The 18,185-nt window shown below is 44.4% G+C and overlaps 1 protein-coding gene across 4 annotated transcripts in view; it reads right to left on the minus strand.

The window, feature by feature from the left end:
* PDE8A (phosphodiesterase 8A) overlaps positions 1 to 18,185 on the minus strand; it is a 181,937-nt gene that overhangs the window by 3,658 nt on the left and 160,094 nt on the right. For all 4 annotated transcript variants that reach the window (XM_075575585.1, XM_075575584.1, XM_075575583.1 and 1 more), the window contains exons 14-21: positions 14,451 to 14,615; positions 12,368 to 12,416; positions 12,114 to 12,246; positions 8,360 to 8,558; positions 6,291 to 6,508; positions 3,851 to 3,983; positions 1,698 to 1,865; positions 470 to 599 (exon numbers count right to left, since the gene is read on the minus strand). In XM_075575585.1, the coding sequence (XP_075431700.1) occupies positions 470 to 599; positions 1,698 to 1,865; positions 3,851 to 3,983; positions 6,291 to 6,508; positions 8,360 to 8,558; positions 12,114 to 12,246; positions 12,368 to 12,416; positions 14,451 to 14,615 (1,195 nt within the window). The remainder of the gene's footprint in view (positions 1 to 469; positions 600 to 1,697; positions 1,866 to 3,850; positions 3,984 to 6,290; positions 6,509 to 8,359; positions 8,559 to 12,113; positions 12,247 to 12,367; positions 12,417 to 14,450; positions 14,616 to 18,185) is intronic.

Raw genomic sequence — 18,185 nt, forward strand, 5'->3', positions numbered from 1 at the left:
TCCTCTTCTGAAACAGGCTCTGGCACACCCCTTTTTGAGCCCTGCCCTCTCTCTCTAGCAGGGTCACCAATTGTATGTAGTGACTGCCTGGTCAAATGATCTCCCCCACAGAACTTTGTCATATTAATGTGCAAATGCATTCCACGGTCTGCAGAATACTGCTCTGCAGCCATTTAGTGAACCCCCGAGCCGAATCTTTGCCGATCGATCACAGGAAAACGGATTGATCGGCAACTTAGCTAATTACTTATCATTATGTGGATTGTATTGATGCGCATATTAAAGGGGGGAACAAATTAAATGTAAAAAAAACCCCGGCAGCTTGGACTGCTGCTTTAAGCCTGCGAATCACACCAAGGTATCCCCTCTTTGACCAGTCTTAACACTGCTGCAAAAAGCTCTCCTAACCGCTCTGATGGAGGGAAGGTCGAAAGAAGACCTGGAAATATTTAAATAGGGAACATCTTACCGTCCCATGCATCAAACATGTCGGTGATGAAGTAATCGACAAACCCCATCTGGGATTTAGGAATGCTGCATGTGTTCCTGTCAAAAACAGGCATGACCACAGGTAACCCTTGCCGCTTCTCGTCATCAGTCTGCAAAGCAAATAGCATTTTATTAAGAGGATAATATAGGATTAGGTCAAGGGCTCTCAACTCAAGTCCCCAAGAACACCCCCCGCCCCCCCCACACGTCAGGTATCTCAGGATATCCCTGCTGCAGCACAGGTAGCTAAGTCACTGGTTCAGTCAAAGACTGAGCCACCTGTGCTGAAGCAGGCTTTTTGACTGAGCCACCAATTGATCCACCTGTGCTGAAGCAGGCTTTTTGACTGAGCCACCAATTGATCCACCTGTGCTGAAGCAGGCTCTTTGACTGAGCCACCAATTGATCCACCTGTGCTGAAGCAGGCTCTTTGACTGAGGCACCAATTGATCCACCTGTGCTGAAGCAGGCTCTTTGATTGAGGCACCGATTGATCCACCTGTGCTGAAGCAGGGATATCCTGTAAATCTTACCTGTTGGGGGGGGAGGGGGGTGGGGTGGGTTTGAGGACGAGAGTTGAGCACCCCTGGAGCAGGTCATGTTTGTAATAAAAGTAATAATAGCATTATTCAGTATAAGCGACAGGTTTCCACCGAGGGTTTAGTCACCAATGTACTGTGCAATGTAAGAAAGAGGGAAAGCAGAGCACAAAGAGCCAAGCGGCCATGGTAAGATCCTACGGGGGAGACTACAACCCTGCCCTTCCCCATTATCTCTTCGCAAACAGTGCTGCCTCTGCAGCCACGGATTCTGGGTAATGACATGCAAATGAGCACAGTGGCGGGAGACTGAGACCACGAACATCCGATCCGAGTTATCGCACTGCGATCCGTGTGACCCCCCCCTATACATTGTGCTTGTGAAGTAATCTTCCCCTTGCTTGAGAACATTTAAGCTCCGCTCTTTCCTTAAAATTCCTCCTTCTTAAAATGATTCTCTTGAGCGGCCAATGATCGTGTGGACACGTTACAAATATAAGGCTATGTTAAAGGGATCTAAAAAAATATAGCAATTAAAATAAATATATATAAAAAAAAAAAAAATATGATTTAAAAAAAAAAAAAAAAAGCATCAACCCCCCTAATTTAAACGAATGAAACATGTTATTAATGGGACTAGTTGTGACTGTTCGTTTAAGGCTGGCTTACCTGTGCAAAGTACTCCTCTGATATGCGGCCTGCCCACTCTATACACTGCTCTAGTGCTCTGCATGGGTTTGAGATGTCCGCACACTTAATTAGCATCCTCTTAATGAGAATCCGATTCTCAGGAGTTGTCAACACATTTTTGACGGAGTCATCCTCACCAATGCTACCCTGCAGAACAATCACCCAGAGGAGACAGTGAATGACCTATGTATCAAAAACATGTGCTGCACTGAAACGAAACAAATATTAAAGCAGCGGTTGCCCCCGAAATTGATTTAAAAAAAAAGTATTGGTGAGCATGGACCACGTGGTTAGTTTGTACCCGTGGTCTACATATTTTTTCAGGGTGCCAGACCACGGGAATCGACACATCCCATAAACATTGGGGGACCATGGAGCAATTACAGGATAAGATCAAATGAACACATTTTGTGAACGAAGGGTCTCATATATATATACACACACACACACACACACATACAGACACGGCAAACCTGTCCCACTGACTGCTCCACACCTCTGGAATGCCCTTTCCCTCAATACCCGAATATTACCCTCTCTATCCACCTTTAAGACCCACCTTAAAACATACCTGCATAACGAAGCATGAGTAGCTCCATGGCTGATACTATACACGATACATAAACATTGGCCCCATACAGACGCACTTATCAGAACGCCCTCCTACTGTATCTGTACGTTCTTCCTACCTACCAATTAGATTGTAAGCTCCTCGGAGCAGGGACTCCTTTTCCTAAATGTTACTTTTATGTCTGCAGCACTTATTCCCATGATCAGTTATTTGTATTATTTGTTATTTATTTGATTACCACGTGTATTACTGCTGTGAAGCGCTATGTACATTAATGGCGCTATATAAATAAAGACATACATACAATGAGGAAGTGTTTACACCAGTATCTCAATTCAAAGCCAAGAATTCTTCCCTCTGACCAAGTGACACGGGTCACACAACGCGTAGGGTTGTGTCTTTAGCCACTCAACACTGTTCTGTGTATGGCACGTGTGCTAAAATAAAGAATTCCTTGCTTTCAACTGACACGCTGGTGTGAACCCTTCCTCACTGTTGTTCTAAGAGTTCGGTTTGGACTGGAACCTGTTCGTCAGTGGTCTGTGTCTCTGTGTCTCTGTGTCTCTGTGTCTCTGTGTCTCTGTGTCTCTGTGTCTCTGTGTCTCTGTGTCTCTGTGTCTCTGTGTCTCTGTGTCTCTGTGTGTCTGTGTGTCTGTGTGTCTGTGTGTCTGTGTGTCTGTGTGTCTCTCTCTCTCTCCTTGAGAGAGTGACACAACAGACATGAGAGAGACTTGTGTGAGAGAGAGTGACACGAGAGAGACTTGAGACAAGAGAGAGAGACATGAGAGAGAGGCTTGAGAGACACGAGAGAGAAGAGAAAGTGACAAGTGAGAGTGACAAGAGAGGGACTTGAGAAAGAGACTAGTGATAGACTTGAGAGACGAGAGAGTGAGACTTGAGAGACGAGAGAGAGTGAGACTTGACAGAGAGAAACTTGAGAGAGAGAGGCTTGAGTGACAAGAGAGTGACACGAAAGAATTGAGACACGAGAGAGAGAGAGAGAGAGAGAGAGAGAGAGAGAGAGAGAAAGAGAGAGAGAGAGAGTGAGACACGAGAGAGACGAAACAGGTCTGAAACATCGCTCATTTTTACTGTTTTCCATTTTTTTATGAAGTGATTAAAGACTATTTTAACTCTTGGAGTGCCGTAAATCTCACATTTTTCCTGTTCTACGATGCTGGACCGTTAGGTGGATCGTGGTCTTTCGCTGTGCACCCGTGGCACCAATAAGTCATATTTATAGTACACGATTGAGTGCCTCTCATACCATGCTTTTATATACACACACACACATGCGGGCTGGAGGTAGGGTTGCAGGGGGGCTTCAGCCCCCTTCCTGAGTTTTTATACATGTTTACATCATGGTAATGTATGTTACTGATTTTGTATGTACAGCCCCCCCCCCCACCCAACAAAATTGTTCCTGTATACACGTACACACACACACACACACGCACACACGCACACACGCACATGCACATGCACGTATTAGTCTAAACATACATGATGAGAATGGAGAATTGCTGTCCTGATATTCTGACATTAATAAAACCCTACTCACCTCACTTTCTTCAAGTGCTGCCAATGGTTTATTGATGCTGTTGGCAAACTTGTTTACGTGCTCAAAGTGCTTCGTCATTTCTGTCGCTAAAACCATGTCAATGATGGCTTGTCGCAAGGTCCGATATTCATTCCTGTTTTATTGGAAAACAGGAAAGAAAAAAAGCTTTTAGTGAGCGTTCAAATGTGCAAAATATCTATGGCCATTTAGCCTGGATGTGCTCAAAGATGAACAGGAATGAATTCGGGTGATCTTAAAAATATGTGCTCAGATAAAGCCCGTACTTACGATGCCAGTGTTTGGTTAAGGAACCCTATAACTATATTGTGAAATTCTGAGGAACTCCAACCCTCTCTAATGGCGTGTCTGAGATCAGATGCATTGTAAGGAACCCCAACCCTCTCTAATAGCGCGCCTGAGATCAGATGCATTGTAAGGAACCTCAATCCTCTCCAATAGCGCGTCTGAGATCAGATGCATTGTAAGGAACCCCCAACCTTCTCTAATAGCGTGTCTGAGATCAGATGCATTGTAAGGAACCCCAACCCTCTCCAATAGCGCGTCTGAGATCAGATGCATTGTAAGGAACCCCCGACCTTCTCTAATAGCGCGTCTGAGATCAGATGCATTGTAAGGAACCCCAACCCTCTCTAATAGCGTGTCTTAGATCAGATACATTGTAAGGAACCCCAACCCTCTCTAATAGCATGTCTGAGATCAGATACATTGTAAGGAATCCCAACCCTCTCTAATCGTGTGTCTGAGATCAGATGCTTTGTAAATCCTTCTGTATTTGATACAATTTTCAAATTGCAAGGAACAACACAATGCCGTTAGACACCATTCAGTGCAATAACCTGTATGGACCATGTGGAAACCGGAAGGTATCTTATGGAATAGGACCACTTAGCAAGTGTGACCCCAAAGTATATATTTTACCCAAATATCTCATTTTTATGTCATGTATTGCCTTCTGCTTTTGATGAACACTTTGGCTTCTTGCGGGGTCTCCAAGGCATTGCAAAGCCATTGTATTTAGGAAAGTTATGAATCCCCGAATTCTTTTGGCCAGAACCTGACCCCATAAAACGTGGTAGATACGCAGCTGCCAGATGAAATCAAGACAAACATGAGATGGGGATCAAAGTAGGTCTTTGTCTGTTACCATAAAGTTGCTAACACACCGACAAGTGGGAAAACAAACCCTGCACTGCACCTTATCACACAGAAACAACTGGAGTTGGCGGACAGGCTCAATGGTATTTAATAGACTGGAACAGGCTTAGGGAGACTGCAGATGGAGTCCAGGTAATGGTGCTCACCTGTTGAGACCCTGCTAAGGACTAAAATGCAGCACAATAATAGCCAAATGGGACAGTTTTCAATAGGATTTGAGCAGGCTTTGGAGGGTAATATATAGCATAAGAAAGTAATCGAATCCTTAGCCTACTGAGACAATGTTTTTCTTAGGGAGACGGAGAGAGGCTACGCAAGGCACAACGGATTTTCCAAATCATCTAATTTATTAAGCCAAACAGAAACACAACGTTTCGACCTAATGGTCTTTTTCAAGTGAGATATTGCCATTATACCTCACTTGAAAAAGACCATTAGGTCGAAACGTTGTGTTTCTGTTTGGCTTAAATTAGATTTGGAAAATCCATTGTGCCTTGCGTATCCTCTCTTCTTGTACTGTTGGATCTGCTGCAGGCTCTTATCCAGACTCAGGAGCACCGGTAATTACACTATATTTATAACTTTATTTGGTGTGCAGCATTTGCCATTTTTCTTAGGGAGACTACATGTATGGAAAGAAAGTGGATACACTATTGAACGAGTTTTACTTTGTCCTTAAAGCTGCAATCCACGACTGCTCTTTTTTACCCCCATGTTTTTTTTACAGGATGGGAAACACCATACTGCAGCCTCTCCCATCTCCTGTGTCACAAGTGGCCAACAGGAGGCTGCAATGTCATTCAGTGAGGCTTCCTATTGGACAGCCATATAAATCGTAGCACCATACCAGGAAGTGATACTGGTGCTCTCACCGGTAAGTATTTTAGGAACGGGTGAGTCCCGGCAGCTGGAAATAGCTGGAATCCCCCCAGTTTCCCATTCAAAAAAAAAAAATAAGCAAAGGGGGAGGTCAGATAAAAACGTAGTGATTGCTGCTTGAACGTACTATAATGGGCAGAGGTAGTGGCCGAAGTATAATGGTATTAAGGGGTATGGAGTACCCCCAATGTTTTTCTTTACAGATTCAGGGTACCATCTCTGTTTCCAACCTACAGTTTCAAATTCTTTTGAATGAAAATCGCATCTATTATTGGAAAGACTCTCTACCTCTCCGTGGTCCTGATGAAATATTGTGCCGAGGACTTTGTCACGCTGGTACTCACCATAGCCTCTCTGCGTCATATCTAAAGGAAGGGAGACTCACCTCTCCATGTTCTTGAATATATTGCACTTGTCGTCTCGCGTGGTGAGCTGGAAGGCCAGTGCCGCGTGGTGACTCTCCAACACCGCCGTGTCATTGTAGAGGATCGCCAGCTCGCTCCCAGCGTTACACAGGAACGAGTTCGTCCTCCCGGGGTGATCGACGTCATGTACCGTGGCAGCAATCAGAGCAGCAACTTCATCAATCTGGTCCAGACTTTGCTGAAACGAGATGAGGAATGAGCACTTTGTAGTTTGCATAGCCATTTTCTTATTGAGAAGGTACAATTATGTATCTGATGAGGCACCAACTGAAAGGACCCAGCGTTGCTCAGGAGTTCTTTAGAAACCAAAAAATACTGAGATTTACAAATGGATAATCACATGTTATAGTTACTTCATGTGAAATCCCCTACTAAAACAGCAACAACTCCACCCATAATAGTTTAATTGCCTCTGAGGCCCTGAAGAGATCGAGAGCCTCCAACACTGCGTGTGTGGGACATTGCACTCTCATCCCAGACACTGATCTCGTGGTCTTGAAGAACTTTGGCTGCTCCGGTATTTTTGCCAATGTTGCAAATTGGATTTTCAGAGTGACCAATATTAAGGGTTGTGTGACTGGATCGTCATTTGTTATGTCATTTGTGATGTCATCAGTTATGTCATTGCTGATGTCAATTGTGAATTGTATCCAAAGATAGACAAAAAAACCTGCTCCTTGATCTCAGGAAAAGATGTGGTTACGATGTCTTATGAGGTGTCCAAATGCATAGTGAACAGACAAACAACAATTCCAAAATACATGGCAGATTATTAATAGTTCTATTTTTCTCCCTGTACTCATCATTTGATAAAATAAGACTGTAATTGGAATTAAAGTAGCTATCCCATCTGCTTGTTTTTGCTTTGTTGTTGTTTAACATTTGCATTTTTATTTTATGTAACACGGGTCCTTGAGGCGCTGAACTGCATTATTTTAGCCCTGGAACCCTCCCCTCGATTCTTACCAGTGAAGTTACCAGTGTCGCTGCGCCTCACGCTCAACAAAACGTCTACTGCAAGCCAATAGGAATCCGTAACGTCACGCGTTCTGCCTTCCTACTGGATATCTGTTTAAATCCCCTGGAGAAGCAGGAGATAATGGCAGTATCTCGTGGGGATCTCTGCTAGCAATCACGTGGCTCAGCTCCAGGGTACCCCCTGTTCCAAACGTAGAAGTTGAGCCTGTCAACTTCAAGCGCCGGCCAACCGGGAACCCCATAGCCACTGAGCCCGGGACACTTGTCCTGGCTAACCCCCCTGCCTGTGCTGCAGCAGGGATATCCGGAAAAGCTGACTTGCTGGAGGCCATGGAGGACTGGAGTTGCCCACTCCTGGTCTACATGATTACAATGTTGCTTTACAGCATTAACATAATGTGGAAGAACATTGGGGGCTATGGATGAAGGTAATTTTGGAGGACACTAGATCAAAGAGAGACATTGATATCATGCCACATTGCGTTCATCCCTCAAAGTGCTGTGCTCCTGCGGTTTGGGCTCAGTAGGTGCCAGCATTGTACCCCAGGAACATACCTCTCTGGCTAACAATCTGTGACAAATGTAACATTTGATCTTCTCACATTTTTTGCAACAAATGTACACACTGTTTCAAAACAAACGGATTATATATATATTTTTACACGGATGTACGGACTCTGTTGCCCGAAACAGATGTAACATTGAAATTATAACCGCGCTTTACCTAGCCATTACTACCCAGCTGGAGGCATTATTTACTTTTCCTTAAAAGGAAAATGTGTCTCGTCCCGTCATATTCAAAATGATTTGCATATGCCAATTAGCATATTTCCCAGGTCTCTCAGTTTTGTTCCCAGGTATCTCTCCACGTATTGTATTGTTTGGGGAGGTGTATAGGCACACTAGGAATTTTAGTAAAATAAGTCCATGGCCCCCTGGGAAACTCACCATGTCCCCTGTAGTGCTGTGGAATCTGAAAGCAAAATCGTCCGAAAAGCTTGCAATCAAGTATACAGATTTTTTTTTATTGTTTTATTGCATTATAACTCACCTTCACCCGTTCTTTACTAAGGAAATATGCAGTGGCATGTAGGACATCAGCAGAATGTGTCGAATTGTGGTAGGAGTTGCCTGCGTGGTAGTTGGATTCAATAACATGTAGCCAAGACCTCAAAGTAGCTTCCGAGCAGTTCAGGAATGAACAAACCCCAAATCGAGCAAACATTTTTAGGCCAAGGTAAACTAAGGGCCTGTATGAAAGGAACAAATTGATTCAGTTAAGAGAAGGAAAAATAAAATAAAAAGACTAAAAAAAAAAAAGGGGGTTTACAAAAACCATTACAAAAAACACAGAAGAAACAAATAATTAGATGTAAATATAGCATTCGTTTTTAATTTCCAGTGGCACGCAGGACTTCAGAGAACTAATGACACTGGTATGTTTAAAAGGTTAAAATCTGTTTTAATAAGATACAACCAGATCCACTTGTAGCCACTTCCAGCAAAGCCGGTAATAACCAGCCTCACACAGAGGAGACTCAAAAGGTCGAAATAGCTGTCTCTGAGCAGGTTTACTGGCTCTACACTTCTCCACTCCACTTCAAGGGCCACCAACAGGTCTGATTGAGCTACCCTGTGCTGAAGCAGGGATATCCCTAATCACCGCCTGATGGTGGCCCTTGATGAATGGAGTTGGCTACTACCCTTGCTCTTGGGCACTGACCAGAAAGGCGATTATTTAAATATTAATGACGTAGCAAACAGGGAATTACAAAGACAAAAGTGCTTGACGGTTTTTGCATCAATATCTTGGGTTGCTAATAGCAACGGGCATTTCTAGACTATTAAAACCTGTTGCCCTTAGCAACCCATTGAAGACAATCAAAAATGTGTATTTCAGCGTTTTAGACATAAACCCCCCCACACAATTATGCAAGGTTCCTTTTCATTCCATCATTAATAGGGATGCATATTTTATTTATTTAAAGCAGCAAAAACATGTAGCACTTCACAATTTTTTTACATTTTTATTACAGGATTGAAGCAGGGGTCGCTGAAGCGGAACTCTGTCAATTCCAGCTTTCCGGGACCCCCTGCTTCCTGAGATACTTACCTCCGAAGCGGTACCGGTATCTGCAGTCAGGGAACTGTGTGCCTAACAAAATGGCGGCTTAAACGTCCCGCATCACGTGGGCCAATAGCAAGCTGTGATGTCATCCCTTGCGGCTTCTTATTGGCCAGCGTGACCGGGACATTTAAACTCCACAGAGATACCGGTGCCCCCTACAGAGGTAAGTATCCCTGGGAGCAGGGGGTCCCCAAAGCTGAAACTAACACAGTTCAGCCCCGGAGACCCCCTGCTTCAACTATGTAATTAAAACAAAAATTGAAGGAAAAAAATTGCGCAGTATTACGTTTTGCTGCTTTAACGCCATCAATGTACGCTGAACTTCACAGGGATATACAAAATGTATGACATGGCAAAATATTGTACAGAATGGGATAGGGTGCGTGTAATAGAAATGTAAATATTACCAGAAAGAAGCATGTGGCACCAAGAGCTTGCAATCTAAGGGGTTGCGAGACATAAAAATGTAGATATGTGCTCCAGAACTAATGAATGAATAACTCGTTGCCTAAAGACATGCAGGCTGGTGTATATTGTACACCTGTGAGCCGTGAGAGGGGCAGAAATATTTGCTACACTCACCTAATGTCGCTCAACCAACTTCCTACTAACCTGCTGCCAGAGGCAGCGTCTGCACTAAATCACTAGGAGAGCTCTGCAAAGGAATTGTAAATTAATCCCCTTTTTTTCAGTCAAAGACTGAGCCACCTGTGCTGAAGCAGGGATAACTTTAAAACCTGACCTGTTGGTGGCACTTAAGGACTTCAGTTGGCCACCTCTGACCCACCGAAACCCTACATTGGAGCTTGACTCTGGACCCAGACCAGTTGAATATGCTGTGAAGCAGCTTCCCCCCGCTGGAGAAGATTTTAGCCCCAGTCATTTAAACAGAGCTTCACAAAGCCTGAAAGATGCTGGGGATGAATAAGTGAAAAAAAAATGCCCAACTTTTGCGAACGTGTATAAAATGTAAGTCATTTAGATACAAGCAATTTAGTTGTAGCAACGGGAGAAAGAAAAACAAAACCCCAGACAAATGCAAGCATTCTGCCCCCAAATATTAATAAAGCAAAATGTATTTATTTTATTTATAAAAATGTTTTACCAGGAAGTAATACATTGAGAGTTACCTCTCGTTTTCAAGAATGGCACAGAGTTCTGATGTCAAATACATAGTTACATTAAGTGAACAGGGTTATATATTATATGCACACAGATACCCAATAAGCTCTGAGAAACCCCTACAATTACCACAATATATATATATACTAGCTGAGAGACCCGGCGTTGCCCGGGAGTCACACTGTCCCCCCCCCCCACACACACTGTCCCCCCCTCCCCCACACACTGTCCCCCCCCCCCTCTCACACACACGCACACACACAGTGTCCCCCCCTCCCCCACACACACACTGCCCCCCCTCCCCCACACACACTGCCCCCCCTCCCCCACACACACACTGTCCCCCCCACACACACACACACTGTCCCCCCCCACATACACACAATGTCCCTCCCTCCCCCACACACACACTGTTCCTCCCCCCCACACACACTGTCTCTCCCCGTGACTCGCGCTCCCCCCCCGGCGCCCGCTTGGTCCCCCGTGACTCGCGCTCCCCCGGCGCCGGTGCGGATGGTGTTTGGCGGGAGATGTGTGGCGTGCGGTGTCCTCCGGAGGAGGAGCGTGTGGGCCAGTGCCGATGGTGTTTGGCGGGAGATCTGTGGGTTGCGGTGGCCTTCGGAGGAGCTCCGTGCGGGCCGGTGCCGAAGTGAGTACCTAGCATAGCGTGTGTTTCTTTGTTGGGGGCGTTGCGGGCCGGTGGCGATGTTGTTTGGCGGGAGATCTGTGGCGTGCAGGCCGGTCCGCGGCCCGTAGAGTGTCTGAGGTAGCGGGAGGGAGATGTGTGGCGTGTGGGCCGGTGCCGATGGTGTTTTAGTGTAGGCCGCGGCCCGTAGAGGGTCTGCGGTAGCGGGAGGGAGATGTGTGGCGTGCGGGCCGGTCCGCGGCCCGTAGAGTGTCTGAGGTAGCGGGAGGGAGATGTGTGGCGTGTGGGCCGGTGGCGATGGTGTTTTAGTGTAGGCCGCGGCCCGTAGAGGGTTTGCGGTAGCGGGAGGGAGATCTGTGGCGTGGACCGGGGGGGGGGGGGGGTCGAGGGTGGTGTTTTGAAGAGGCATTATGCAGTGTTTGGTGTTGTGTGAATGTCTGTGTGTGCAGTGTTTGGTGTTATCGTGTGTTGTGTGTAGCTGATTCTGTACCTGATTCGGCAGTTCTGTGGTAGCAGACGGTGAGGGTTTTGAGAGCTGTGAAGCATGGCCCCAGAGCAGTGAGGGTTGAGGATTAGGTGCTGCAAATGCAAAGCGTTCCCAAAGCTCAGTGAGGGGTGGGACAGGGAAGTGGTAGCTCAGTGAGGGGTGGGACAGTGTGGCATTGGTGTTGGACGCAGTCCAATGAGAGTCAGTGAGGGGTGGGACAGTGTGGCATTGGTGTTGGACGCAGGCCAATGAGAGGTGTGCGGGGGTCGGGCATGGCCTGAGCCGGAGTGACAGGCCAAAGGTGCAATGCGATTGGCCCTTGGGACGCAGACATACAGTGCTTTCAGAAATATATAGTAGATATATATGTATATAAGTGTCAAAGGCAATGCTATGACACAGAAGAGAAGCGGCCAGTCTACCTTTTATGGGTAGCAGTTTCCAATTCAAATATATTAAACTCCCATTTTTCTTCATTTTCCATTGCTTGTGCTATCCGAGGAGGGATATCAGTGAGCGAGAACGTAGAGATAAAACCCGGTACTGGGTGGATTTCTATTAAAATGAAATAAATGAGGGGGGGGGGGAATCATTATAAGCGCGCTGTGATTGACAAAAACAATATTTTGTTTTTTTTCGACGAAGTCCAAATTTTGGCTGCGGACAGAAAACTTACGTTTTGCTGATAAGATGTACTCGTTCCCCGATAATCTGCGTGAGCCGTCCTGATAAACATCAATGATCAAGAAAAAATTAGATTATCAAATGGAATTGTAAGCCCTTTTGGGCTAAACTCCAATGTTTTGAATTCAAAATGGGAAAACTGTACTGTGACAAACTTGTAAAAATAGAAATACAAAGAAAACCATTCAAATATTGCAGCAGACAGCTGTCCACGTGTCACAAAAAAGAGTTAATGACCCCTTTTGTACTTAATTGTAAATTATACTTTATAATTGTATTTGACATTTTGCAATTGCGTTTGTAGCAGTTGTGTAAGCGCAGTATGTGTGTGAGGGTGCATGTAAATTCCATGTATCACTGTGTTTGTGATCAGTGGGTTTCAAACTTTTATTGGTTAAGGAATCCTATCATTATATTGTGAAATTCTGAGGAACCCCCAACCCTTTCTAATAGCGCGTCTGAGATCAGATGCATTGTAAGGAACCCCAACCCTCTCTAATAGCGCGTCTGAGATCAGATGCATTGTAAGGAACCCCAACCCTCTCTAATAGCGCGTCTGAGATCAGATGCATTTTAAATTCTTCTGTTTTTGGTCCAATTTTCAAATGACCTGAAAATTACAGGGACCCCTTTAGTGATACCTGGGGACCCCAAAGGCTCAGAGGAACCCTGATTCCAAAACACTGGATTAGATTATCAGTGCATGTGTGTGTGTCAGCATGTGTGCTAATGTGTGTGTTCTGCGTGTCCATTTATGTAGTAGAGAGATGGTCAGCAGCCAAAGGCGCCTCACTGACAGGACCCTGGGAGATCTGATGGGCTCCTCTGGGAACACTGTGTGCATGAAACCTCTTCGCACGCATGTAAAGAAGGCTCAACATACCTTGGTCACAAACAGACCATTTTTGGCAAAACTGAAATTTGCTCACTGATTAAAATTGTTCGCAGGTGTAAGCCACTGTGCGCTAATACACGGCACACTGCGCTGGTATTTTACAGCATCGAGGGCAAAAAGAAGAAAATTAAGAAAAAAAGGGGGGGTGGGGGGAAAGCCTTTTCCACACCCAAAACTAAAAGTCCATTCATGGAAATTATTAATGTGTGCCTCTACCTTCTGGTTTATTCAACTATTACATTCAAGAAAAACACGGACGGTTCTCTCTTGTGGTTTTCTCATCAGAAAATAAACAGATCTGTTGTTTATTTAGACATTTTTCCCCTCTCTGTATAATATTCATTCTATCAGAATAGCCTCTAACATGAGTAACCGCGGATAGCAGGATGTGGGGGAGACAGGCACTGCCTTGATGTCAGGATTTTCTTGGCGTGTATCCTGAATGCTGGCAGAGACTTGTAAATACCACGAGTGCCAGTACGTTAACCCGGGGGGTGGGTGGGGGGCGAGGGGGGGTCCCAATTCCGGTCCTCAAGACCTCCCAACAGGTCAGGTTTTCAGGATATCCCAGCTTTCGCAAAGGTGGCTCAAAACAGTGGTTTAGTCTTCGACTGTGCCACTGATTGAGCCACCTGTGCTGAAGCAGGGGGGGGCTGATTAAGCCACTTGTGCTGAAGCAGGGATATCCTGAAAACCTGACCCGTTGGGAGGTCTTGAGGACTGGAGTTGAGAAACCCTGAGTTAACCCTTTCTGACCTTGGAGCCACGCTACACTTTTTGTTTTTAACACAGTAGCTATGGACACATCGCTTACCTACCAACAATTCATTTTACATCCAGATAGATAGATAGATAGATAGATAGATAGATAGATAGATAGATAGATCTAAAGGTCTAAGTTGTTGACCAAAACGTTGATTTAAAAAAAAAAAAAATAAGCTAATATTTTTTTTTAACTTGTAAGAAGTCCTGAGTAGTGCTCTATTCATTCTACATATATATATATATATATTCTAAATATTTGCATACTATATTAAATATATTTATCTTGCTGTACTTGGTATTAATTAGTGTATTCTCCTCTGGTGTTAAATGCAGACAGGGGAAAGGACCCTAGCCGGAAATAAGACAAAGTGTTCCAGAAAAATACCTCCGTTGCAAGATGTGAAAGTTGACTTACTGTCATCAGCCCCCCGACCAGGTCATTGGTGTGAGGGTCTTCATCCTTTGTCCCAAGCTGCGGAGAATATAACTCCGTGGTTCTTAGGATCTCCAGCACCCGATCCAAGGCTTCTGCCACCGGCATCGGACTGTTCTCTTGTGCAGCGTTTATTATGTTTATTACCTAGTATCCAAAGAGATATTTTGAAAATCAAGGACATTGGATGAAAAGGAATGAAAAAAAAAAATCAGGCTGCGAGGTATGAAAGATATATGTATATCTTTATTTATATAGCACTCACACTGTACTCAATGCTTTACAAAAGAGCCAATACAGCACAGGAAATGAAAATACAGTAAGTGCAACAAACAGAATCAGACAATAGGAAAGGAAATACCCAGAGATACTCCGAGAATACGCAGGTATCGAACATGTCCAGCCACACTGGAGGGGAGGAGACAGAGATTTAGAGCAGGGGTGCGCAAAATGGGGGCGTACCCCACAGGAGTGGGTGGGATTTTCTAGGGGGAAGGCGGCGTTTACAGAGGCCCCGTGCTTCCCCGAAGACATTTAAATTAAATGCCGGGGGGACCGCACAAGGCCTCTGTAACATTACTTAACTTGGCTTCCAGCGACGCGTCTCCAAGGCAACCCGGCGTCAAATGACGCCGTGAGGGTCACGTGACGTTGCGTTGCCATGGCAACGTGACGTCACTTTACCCCGCGTGTCATTTGATGCCGCAGCTGAGCAGGGGGGGCAGGGGGGGGGGCTTCGCGAGCAGGGGAGGAGAGAAGGCAGGGGGGCACAGACTGAAAATTTGCTCACCCCTGATCTAGAGCTCACCAAACGCGAAAAACATTTTACATACCCATAAACTGAGAACCTTGGCCCGAATAGATTAAATGTGGAGATCAATATAGGTGCCTCCTTAGTCTGAGCCACGGTTTTGATTACCAATTAATACTCTGGTATTTCCCTTATAGAATTTGTGCACTTCAAAGTCTCGATTTATACCCTAGAAACCTCTGTAACAATTTCCATAGAGATGTGGAAGTATTATATATGACCCCTATACACTCCAAATCTGGTCACCCTATATATGACCCCTATACACTCCAAATCTGGTCACCCTATATATGACCCCTATACACTCCAAATCTGGTCACCCTATATACAGTATGACCTCTACACACTCCTCAATTGTTCCTTTATCTAACAACAACTCACCGAAGTCTGTACGGAGAACAGCCTCTATACCAGGTTTATTCATGACTTTGAGGTTGGGATCGAGAGCAAAGTCTCCATCTTTGCTGATGATACTAAATTGTGTAAGGTAATAGAATCAGAGCAGGATGTAATTTCTCTTCAGAAGGACTTGGAGAGACTGGAAACGTGGGCAGGTAAATGGCAGATGAGGTTTAATACAGATAAATGTAAGGTTATGCATTTGGGATGCAAGAATAAAAAGGCGACTTACAAATTAAATGGAGATATATTGGGGGAATCCTTGATGGAGAAGGATTTAGGAGTGCTTGTAGACAGCAGGCTTAGCAATATTGCCCAATGTCATGCAGTAGCTGCAAAGGCAAACAAGATCTTATCTTGCATCAAACGGGCAATGGATGGAAGGGAAGTAAACATAATTATGCCCTTTACAAAGCATTAGTAAGATCACACCTTGAATATGGAGTACAATTTTGGGGACCAATCCTAAGAAAAGACATTATGGAACTATAAAGAGTGCAGAGAAGAGCCACCAAATGAATAAAGGGGATGGACATTCTAACTTATGAGGAGAGGCTAGCTAAATTAGATTTATTTACATTAGAAAAGAGGCGTCTAAGAGGGGATATGATAACTATATACAAATATATTCAGGGACAATACAAGGAGCTTTCAAAAGAACTATTCATCCCACGGGCAGTACAAAGGACTCTGGCCATCCCTTAAGGTTGGAGGAAAGGAAATTTCACCAGCAACAAAGGAAAGGGTTCTTTACAGTAAGGGCAGTTAAAATATGGAATTCATTACCCATGGAGACTGTGATGGCAGATACAATAGATTTGTTCAAAAAAAGGTTGGACATCTTTTTAGATGGGAAAGGTATACAGGGATATACCAAATAAGTATACATGGGAAGGATGTTGATCCAGGGATTAATCCGATTGCCAATTCTTGGAGTCAGAAAGGAATTAATTTTTCCCCTTAATGGGGTTTTTTGTTTGCCTTCCTCTGGATCAATAAGTAAGTATAGATATAGGATAAAGTATCTGTTGTCTAAATTTAGCATAGGTTGAACTTGATGGACCTACGTCTTTTCTCAACCTCATCTACTATGTAACTATGTAACTATATAACTGATTCTACGAGTCTAGATGAGTTCCCACTTAGCATGAAACCCCCTCTTTGTAACCTTGAACTAGATATGCTTAGATATTCAGAGACCATGCAATATTACCTAGGTGTAATGTACTAATAACCTCTTTTTCTGCTGTATTCCCCTTCTTTTCCATCCCTGAGTTGGACTTTCAGTGTTTTCTCACATCCTTATCCGAGTTTGAGCTGTGTCTTTAATGTTGTCTGTCATAACTGGTGATGCATTTTTACGGATATATTTGTATACAAGTCTGCTAGTGTGTGTTTTAGTTATGTTACTATGACCACAGGGGAGGGATAGTGGATGTTTATCTTAGAATATCTCCCCCCACCCATTTGGATATAGATATGTCTTGTGATGATTTTAAAGCGGAATGTTAGTAAAGGGATTTAAGCACTCACTATGTATTAGGTAACACACTAGCCTGAGTCCCTGATTAAATCTAAGATCATCTGCAAGTTGTAGTTATGGTGTTAGATATTAAATACACTTAAAGATGATTCAAATATATTTGTCCTATGATGCTGAACTCACCTAATAAGGGTAATATTGTTTCTGTGGTAAGCAAGTATTGTAAGAAGTTGTCCTCCGACTGGGTAGATGAAGATTAGAGAGAATCCCTCCATTAGAGGTGCAGTTAATCAGATGTTAATTTAGAATGGTATATAGAGATGTAGGTTGCCAGTGGGGAGGTACCGACTCCGGATGAAGCTGATGCGCAGCGAAACGCGTTGACTCCAGACCCCAGGAGCAGGATGTGTTTCACCCCGCAGTAGGATGGAACCGGAAGTTGTAACGCGTCCAGCACGTGAAACTCCAGCGAGAGCGGAAGGCGCCATAACCAAAGTATTGACACTTTGACACACACAAAAATGTAAAATATAATCTTAGTACGTAGGCCATAAATCTAAAACGGAACGTTCCAGCATTTACACCGCTGGCCTCAGACAGAGAGGGAATCCTGACCTCCAATGTCCTTGAGGTCAAGACATTGGAAAATAAAATAAAAAACAAAATAGAGTGCAAGCTCTTCAGGAGCGAAGCTTTCAAAGTATTTTTAGTGACAGGGTAAGATGAAAGCACCGTTACCATCTTCATACTTCTATGCGGTCAAAGTTGGCTTATGGATCAAATTAACTCTTTGTTGCCAGGCGGGTTACACTATTTGCGATATCTGCCCGTGATCGAGCCGCACCTGTCCAGGTTCTGTTTGTAGACATGCGTTTTACCTGCTGTACTCGTGCCCTAAAAACCCTAATTTGTGTTGTTCCCGGCACACAATGCTATACATCGACATAACCACCAGGGGGCATGTGATGGGCATGTTTACAAGTCATTAAGCAGACATTGGGTCATTTGGGTCAAAGGAAAGCAG

Source organism: Ascaphus truei, chromosome 18, assembly GCF_040206685.1.
Source record: "Ascaphus truei isolate aAscTru1 chromosome 18, aAscTru1.hap1, whole genome shotgun sequence".
In the NCBI taxonomy this organism is placed as follows: Eukaryota; Metazoa; Chordata; class Amphibia; order Anura; family Ascaphidae; genus Ascaphus; species Ascaphus truei.